The 9438-nt window shown below is 35.0% G+C and overlaps 1 protein-coding gene across 2 annotated transcripts in view; it reads left to right on the forward strand.

Annotated features, from left to right (window-relative positions):
* LOC136882185 (zinc finger protein 84) overlaps positions 1-8946 on the forward strand; it is a 120308-nt gene extending 111362 nt beyond the window's left edge. The window contains exons 6-8 of one of the 2 annotated variants that reach the window (XM_067154742.2): positions 327-413; positions 1588-1664; positions 7980-8946. In XM_067154742.2, the coding sequence (XP_067010843.2) occupies positions 327-384 (58 nt within the window). In that variant the 3' untranslated portion in view covers positions 385-413; positions 1588-1664; positions 7980-8946. The remainder of the gene's footprint in view (positions 1-326; positions 414-1587; positions 1665-7979) is intronic. The other variant, XM_067154743.2, reaches the window with a different exon arrangement.
* Positions 8947-9438: the final 492 nt, after the last annotated feature.

Below are 9438 nucleotides of genomic sequence, written 5' to 3' on the forward strand. Positions count from 1 at the left end.
TGAAGTTGAAACCTTCATATTTTTTTACTCTGCAAAGACACAAATATAATCTGTCAGGTTTGCTGGTTTTATTTTGTTCACAGGGGCCATTGGCAAACTGTCATCAAAGTTATTGAGAAATTTCTACCCTACTCAGAAAGAAAAAAGCTAAAAAATGAAATGCATTGCATCTGCCTGATGCCATTGCATTCAGTTTTCCTTCTAAAATCATATCTTCAAGACAATGTAAACGGGAGATAAGCATGTATAATTTTTTGTGTTTTCATCATGTTTGGATCTGAAGTATTAACTTCTTGCTAATTTGGCTGTATATTTTTTTCCCCCAGGAATCCAATAGAAGCTCTTCCCCTATACACTGTGAGCCAGATAAGGTCCTTCTGGTGATGCCAAAGATAGAACCAAGTGATCCTGGGGTAAGATTGCTTCTTTTATCTTGTAAACTAGTCTTTATGAATGGAACTTGCCAAGGCCTTGAGACAAGTTGGTTGGAACATGCTTGAAAATATACTCTCAGTACTTTACTCAAACATTGCAATACCAGATTTGTTTTGTTTCCTTGGGAAAATGCCATTTCAAGGAAATTAATAAGTGAAACGTCCCTGCATTCTTCTTACATTAATCCTTAATTAACCTCATATTATCCCCAGAGGCTTGCAAGTTGGTATAGAGTAGAGACCACAGAACTTATAGACACCAGGAAATGGAAATTGTTACCTATTTTTGTCATTCTAATTTTTAAGTAAACAAACAAACTCATAAAGTGTGAAGATATTACCAAAAACAGAAGACTGTGTACAATGTGAAAACTTATTACCATATTTACTCATGTAATCTTCCTGGGTTTTTTTTAGCCATTTATAACCTGAGCTCATTTTTTCATGTTTTTTAAAAGAGAGCATTTTAATGCATGAACCTTTTATCACTTTAGAATGTAGGAATTATGATGCATCATTCTATTGTTTAGACAATATGTATGTTTCATTCCTTTATCTAAGGCGTCAAAACATGTCCTAGTTACGTAATGATTTTTCAGTTTAAAAATTCTAAATAAATGGAATTGTATTGACTAGGTGGACGAATATATAGGCGTTTTTCTATTCCAGCCGTGAATATGGTTTTCGTTTGTTTGCCATTTCCATACCAGGCGACTCTTAATTAAAACCATAGTCACTTCCTCCTTGCGCCCACCTAGCCCTTTCCTGTCCCATTCATGCCATAGACCTATATGCGTCAGTGCAACGTAAAGCATCTTATAAAAGAGAAGGGTATATCTCCTTAAAAATGTAATCACAACTCCCACCTTATTGAAATGACTTCTGACCACTAATTCAACCAGACTGTGTGTCACAGTCCATTAGTCATCCTTTTGTTTTCAGAATAGGGAGTGTGATCCTGGCTGAGGTTGATGTCATTTGTGGGTCTTTAAATGCAGTTAATCCAGTGCATTATAAGAATCTCCTCTGAGACAAAATTCTGTCATACTGCTCTCACTTAATGCTGGGGGAACATTTAAAACAAGTGATATTATTAATTCACCCATTATCCTCTTTATACTTGCATTTTCATCATAAAAATCTTTTTTTTTAGGCAGAAGGGAGCATTGAAGGAGAATACCCTGAAAGTGATGACATTAAACGAGAAATTTGCATTGACGAAGTAAATAGGTGAGTTCATTATTAATAGCCTGTACATCCTAAAGAATCCAGCAGTATCTGGTGATGTGTATGAGAGAAGGATCCCACTCTATATGGGCCAAAATGAGTGGAGTTTAAAAAGAGGAAACAAGGAGTTGAAAAGAATGAGATTAATATAGGTAGTGAATGATGGAATCTAGGAAAAATACAGGAGGAGAAACAGCCCTCCACCAGTCAGTATAAGTAATGGAAAGGATCAAAACAGGTCAAAAATGGGGTCATTTAGAGAAAGAAACATCAGAAAGAACCCAGGATGGGATAAACACAGTCCTATTAATTTGAAGATGGCAGTGTATCACGATATGAAGGTTGTTCTTTTATCTTTAGTGTTGACTGGTCATTGTGCAGTACTGGGATGTGGCACTGATCTGAAGAATTGCACTGAAGGATAAACTCCTGAAGTATTGACTGGCAGATAAACCATTTAACATAAAGATTATTTGTTCAGTACGGACTAATACGACCTTATTCTTCTTCTGAAATGATTTTTAGCTTCTACCTTAGGTTCAAATTGTATTTGACAAAAGTACAGTTGGTGTGATTCGTAATTATACAAAATCTCTGCCATTTTCCTTCATTGCTATTCTTCCCAAGTAATGATAAGAGAAATGTGTTTATACTTCAGTTTTTCTTTAATGTTGGGGCAGGGTCTCACAGTTAATTTGGTAGACATGCATTTATTCCTGAAACAGTTTATTCTGAGTCGATGACCGAGCAGCCGCTTGGACTGCATAATAGAATATGCCTTTGCTCAGAACCACTTGGTCAGTCTTGTTTGAACCGTAAAGGAAATATATCTCTTATTCTACAATGAAGTTTGTTGAGAACACTTATTTACTATCTTTTTAACATCATACCAGTTTAGACAACTTTTTTTTGGCAATGATAGGATAGGAAAGGTCTAGAATTTAAAATAAGTGCTTGTGGCTTTACTTAAGGTGCAGCCCTAGCATTTGCCTAGTGTGAAAATGGAAAACCATTTTCAGGGCTGCCGAACTATCTCCCAGATTTTACACTGGCTGAATTGTACAACCAGTTTGGTCGATGCCAGAAATTCAAAATGGTGAAATGGGCCTATATTATTCCATAACAAGCATTCATATACAGTTCGTTTCTCTGTTTGGAGTCCTCTGGTGCTGTGAGGAGATTACGTGAAGAGAAATTCCCAGCTGGTTGAGTTCCAGATGAATGTGTTTTATATATTGGTTAATAAACTCTGCTCTGAGAAGTGTTCATGGTAAGACAGAAGCAGTCAACTTAGTGCAAAGTAATGTTTTCAGAAGTTACTTGCCTGCACGGTCCTGTCGTTCAAGCAGCGTATGTGCAGCAGTGGAATGGGGGAATGAATTTGGCATCCTGACACGCAACCCATGATTTGTTATCCTAATTTTAGTAAATACAATTAAAGTAAATTTGTTCTATTTTAAAGGAACTTTAAAAAAATTATTTTGTGATTGGAAACAAGACACGATGCTTCATTGATATTAAAGCAGTTTTGAACAAAGTACCTATTTTTCTTTTAAAGTAATTGTGAACATGAAAACTTTGGTCTTTCCTGTAGCAAAATAAAAATTAAATGACTTGAGCTCAAAAGTATCTGTTTGAATTATATTGTTTTTGTGTTTAATACATGTCTAATAATAAACAGAACTATTAATGACACATGTTATATCTGAAACTGTACAAGACAAAATTTGTTCTTTGCCTTCTTGCCTATATAACATTGAAAAGTAGTCTTTCTTCAATAACATCAAACTAAATTATTGTATTAAACTGCAGATGCAGAAAGGAATTTCAAAACTAAAATAAGAAAGGATAAACTACCATTAATCATAACTCACTATCTCACAAACGCAACATAAAACAATTCTTTGCTGTACTTATTATAACAGAAACGTTTTTCCTCAATATCACAATAAGTTTCATTTTAGTGCTGTGGCAACCAGCCCACCCTTTTGCGCTCTAGTGAATGAGCTGTCTCCACCCCCAGGCACAAGTACCGCTGCTTAAGAATTGACGAGGTACACAAACTACAGGCTTGTTGACAATACCTGTGATAGGAAGCAAAGAAGACTTCTTAAGACAGTGCTTAAAGAAATAAATCTCAATTTTACTGTATTCTGCTTGAAAAATTCCTTGCAAAACTTTGTCAGCAAATAGGTAGTTCTTATGGTTCTGTACAAAAGACTATGATGTTAGTTATGCTAAAACCATTTAGAGTTAAGGTAATACATAAATTTAAACAACGTTGTCTTGTATATAGTGTTAAATTTTCTAAATAGATATTGAATTAAGTGTATGAAGGAGAAATTTATCATTATCTCATTCTGTTTTCAAATTATGTTTGCTTCACCCAAGATGTATATATTTACAGTATATCCCCGATTCTACTTGACCTTGATTTAATGTAAACCCGCATTTAACGGAAGAAATTTCAAGTCCTGAAAATTACGCCATGAGAAAGATGCAATTTTATATTTGATTTAACATAATTAACATTACAGCAAAACCCTCATTTAGCGTTAGGAAATTTTAAAATTCGCAAGTATTTATTTCTATTTGTTATGGTTATAGGACATTAAAACGTATGAAAAAGGTGGCATAAGATTGCTAATGGTGATTCAAGTCATAAGAGGAATTTAGAGCATGGATGCCTAGCAGTAAAGTGAAATGTCAGACTCTGATACACATCCGACCGTGGCCACTGCAGTACAGTAGAATAATGACAATATATTATGCCCTTCGAAAATTCCTATATTAATGTGTGCAATATCCTTCTGTTACAATAATAACTCTTTCACTGATTCATGCATTGTTACAGGCAAATTTTAGCCACGTTAGTTTCTCCGTTATCAGTATTCGTACTCTCGAACCTAGTGTTTATATAACAGGATCGATCATCTTCCATATTGATTCCTTGCTACACGCACGAGCGAGCTCGAACTTAGCCGACTGTGGCGAAGTCTAATGATGACACAATGTTCAAATACTCACGATGCTTTGCTTGCATGCACGCAGTACGTGGCATTCTCTTTGCTACGTGACCTAGCTCTGTTTGAGTGTGTACATCTGTAACAACATTAGAGTATAGCGTCAGGTTACGTAAGTTGGCATCACTTCATCTGTTGTGTATTGCGTGGATTATCCAGCTCTATGTCAGTTTGCTCTAGTTCATTGTTTTAGTGAAGTTCACTATGGCAGTGAAAAGAAAAACTGCCTGTCGCAGATAAAGTAGACTTGATTCGGGAAGTGGAGAGAAACGCTCATGTGCCCGTTAGTTGACAGCTCTGTTATAGACAGACTAAACCAATTGAAAATGGACATTTTGAACTTAAAATCTAACAGTGCTAAAAAGCAGACTGCCATCTTTGATTATTTAAAAAAATGAGATATTGACAGTTGTGTACATTTGTAATGTATACAGGCAAAGTAGCTTAATGTATTGTTGTCAGTGTGTAAATATGTTGTGAATGTTATAATTTTGTGGTGTACTGGGAATCTACAATCTTTGACTACTGTACTAGTGCTACAGAAATAGTTGTAATTATGGGTTAGTGTGTAGGGTCTTGTTTTATTGTTGTCATTATGTAAATAATGTGTGTTGATGCAATTCGTCAATACAGGCAAAGATTTCTGGCAGAAGTTTGCTTTCTACTGAAACCTCGATTTAAGGTTAACCCCCATTTAAGGTTAAAAAATTCTAGTCCCTGGAAAAACTCTGTATTTACAATACTCTGTTCCATGGAAAGCACATTCATTTTCGGAAAATAGGAGCATGGTGCACGGACTAATTGACCCAACTTCCTTTTAGGTAACAGTTAACATTTGGTCCTCAAGAAAAAAAGGAACATGGATTTAAACTTTGTGTTCTTTTTAATATCGAATTAGACATGTATTAAACACAAAAATAGTATAAGTCAAATATACTATTGTTAAATTTAAAATAATATTTTGCCACAGGAAGACCATAGTTTCCATGTTCTCCATAATGTTAAAAGGAAAATAAATTCAGTTTCCATGTTCTCCATAATGTTAAAAGGAAAATAAATTCCAGTATGGTGCATACCAAAGCAAAACTCATCACAGATCGTAACACTGTTGGAATCTTTTCATGCTACTTTTTAATATAGCATGCAGAGGATTTGTCTCTCTGTAAAGTTTCTTTAGAATCAAGATTTGGTGCAATAAGCTGGAAATACTCGGGTATATGAGGAGGCACTTACTTCTCTTATGATACAATTGAATACAGAGCTTTCGAACCTAAGACATTATAACAAAGAGAGCTAAGTGTACCTTTCTCTCATCCTCACTAGTGCCAAACCACCGCTTACCCACCTGTCTTTTTCCATTGGGTTGGACAATTGTTTTGTAATTGGAGTATTTCTTTCGCATACAACTGAAAAAATATTATCCAAATATACTGCGTGGCATACAGGACAATCCTGAAACTCCTTGTGAAGAATTTGAAACACCTTTTAGTATCTGTAGAATAAAAGAATTAATATTATATTTATCCGTCTCCCTTGTCCAGCTCCTGCTGGATTGGGATGTTTGACACCTTTCTCTATCCAACAACCTTTTTCCCTCCTTAACTGTGTTGCAATCCAGGTTTCTTCTAATTATACTATCCTTGATCGTTTTCAACCACCTTAGGCTGTGTCTTCCTCTTGCCCTCCCTCGTTCTATCTGGGTCTGCATCGTCCACTTGGGCATCCCCTCTTCTTTTTTGGTGTTAATAATTATCTGGTTTAGAATTTGAAGTCTACAGCCAGTTCAGTTGTATATGTAGATGATACAACTTATTTAACAAACACTAATATTGTAGATGAAGTTAGACGGCATCAAAAGATACCTTATATTCAGCAAGTGATTCCTTTACAACAAACAAGCTCTTACTAAATTCCAACAAAACTTAAACATCAGTTACTGAAGATAATTATCCTGTCAGGTTGTTATGATCTTATTTGGATTCACATATTAATTTTTCATACAGAAATGATCAAAGGCACTGTATTTATTAAGGGCCCATAATGACAAATTTCCAAGAAAGTTCCTATTTAAATGAACACTTAACATTTTTTGGTAGCATTGTGCAATATGGAGATTTACTGTGGGGAAATTGCAGTAGAATCAATGTAGTCATTGTAATCCAAAGGAAAGCTCTACGTGTCGCATCCAAGTTGCCACCTGGTAACAAACTTTAAACACTTGTTTACTGATAATTCTATTCTGACTGTAGTTGATTTGTACATTTTTAATGCAAATGTAAAACGTATACCAAAATGACTTTCACAATCATAATGTGAGGTGTAGAAACCATTCGGATATACCCATATTGCAGATTACAGAAAACAAATATAGGTCATCTAATTTATCAATTGAAGGTCCTAAGCTAATTACTAACTACTGTACAGGGTCTTTGTAATATATTTAAAACTAGATTGAGGCATTGACTGTTCTAGCAATCTTTATATTCAACAAAGAAGCTCTTTGAATAGGATGTAATCAGTATTAAATTTTATTTGTTTGAGAATAGTGTTCATATTATGTACCAAAATTATAATATACTTATATCTGTATACAACATGTATATGACATTGTCTATTGCATATTCTGTGCTTAATGACAGAATATGTTGAGTTGCCCTTTTATTTCCTCTCTGTTTGCTCCCCATGCCACAGTATCTTATGGAAACAGCATTACCTTCAACTCCCTGTCTCCTTTGTCTCATTCACAAATTTGTCCATAACAATTAGGAATAACAGGAGGAAAATGGGGTATAGTTCAAAATATACAACTTTCCCATATTAATAATGTGATAACTTTAAAAGTCTAGAGAGCTAATTTTAAACGTTTGATTACATGGAAATTGGATACTGTAAATTAATGATTATGCGGACACTTTAAATTGACATTCTATATAATTATTTGGAAATTTATGAAATCTGAAAAACATTAAAACTGATTTATACTAAAATAGCCAGGATGTCTTACGATGGATATATTATACTTCTCCACGTATCCTTACTATGGAACTGCGGAGTATGTTTTAAGCTGACATAATGTGTGGACTTGCCTTATTTTGGCCATTTCATGACATGCTCTTTTTTCTTGAGCAATCAACATTTTTGCCCTGTCTGTTGGATATGCTCATTGGGTGACATTAAATGCTCCTGGGATCTCTTCTACTTCTGTTTTTCTTTATCTGTTTCCAATTACTCACACATGGTATTCATCTGAAATGTAGCGCTAATCTCAGGTATTTTGTTTTCATTTTCCTTCCAGGGAAGAGAGTGACAAATGTACTGATTTTGAAGCACCCAACCATATAATCCCATCTGGAAACAGACAGTTCAAATGTCCCGTATGTACTAAAGAGTTTTTGAGGAAATACCATCTACAGAGACATATGGCTTTACACGAGGCAAAAGTGAAGCGCTTTGAATGTCCGCACTGCGACAAGACATTCACTCGAACTGATCATCTGAAAACTCACATAATTGTTCATACGGGGGAGCGCGGACATGAATGTCCGACGTGTGGAAAGATGTTCACTCGAAGTTGGGTTCTTTCGAATCACATGTTAGTCCACACTAAGGAAAAGAGATTTGAGTGTCCACATTGTTCCAAGAAGTTTGGTCGTGTAGATCATTTCAACGTTCATCTTATGAGGCAACATGGAGTGAATAATATATCGTGTAAAGAGAGTGAATCCAAAACTCCATGATTACCATTTTGTAATCTTGATGTCCGGTGGTATTTGAAGATGCTCAAATATTTTGTAATCTTGATGTCCGGTGGTATTTTAAGGTGCTCAAATTTGTCAGTCTTGTGTCGGAATATTTACAGGCATATAAAAGAACTGCTGTGGAAATAAATTCTGGCACCTCGGCATCTCAAAAAAGCGTAAATGTAGTTAGTGGAACGTAAAGCCAATAACATTATCATCATTATTATTATAATCTTGAACGTTTGTTCTTATAGTTAATATCTTGTGAATGAACAAGAAGTGCTATATAATATAAACCTCTGTATGTGCTTGTAATTTAACTGTTACTATTTTAGAAATAATTTTTCAAAGAATTGCTGCTCATCTTATTGTTATGCTGCTTATCTTGGTTTATAATGTTCTGCATATTATCTGTTAGAAGTTTAGGTTTCTCTGTTCTGAGAAGATTAGTTTGTGAGAAAAGTGTTTATAATTCTCAAAAATAATATTTTTTCAGAAAACGGCTTCAAAGTTTATACTCATTGATTGCTCACCACAGAATATACCTGTACCATAGCAAGGGTCATCTGCATTTTCGAGATCCTCCCTGTCCTTTTCAGCAGTACTTATAATCCTCCTTGCCTTTCTAGCAATCATGCTTCACATTCAAACTCTGTTTTCACCACATAATTTGTATCCACTTCTGGGTATACATTCATCATAATTTTCCAAGATGGTATGAAGCCAGGAGTTGGACATTTACAACTATGTAATCTACATTATTCTCTATATTGCCCGAGGCTTGTAACTCCTGAGAACATACATTTTCCACAAGAATTAGTGGAACTTGCTTTTGAACATCTGGTATCTTAGAGTACTTTTGTCTCAGTTGGTATCAGGAGCTTTATTGGAGGGAGTGAGACCTTGTGTATTCAAAGGAGGAACCATCTGTGTCATACTGCCTCTGTATTAGTCCTGCAGAACGATGTGCATAGCCATATGTTGGTATGTCACAACAAGGTAAACATACTGAAT

Source organism: Anabrus simplex, chromosome 10, assembly GCF_040414725.1.
Source record: "Anabrus simplex isolate iqAnaSimp1 chromosome 10, ASM4041472v1, whole genome shotgun sequence".
In the NCBI taxonomy this organism is placed as follows: Eukaryota; Metazoa; Arthropoda; class Insecta; order Orthoptera; family Tettigoniidae; genus Anabrus; species Anabrus simplex.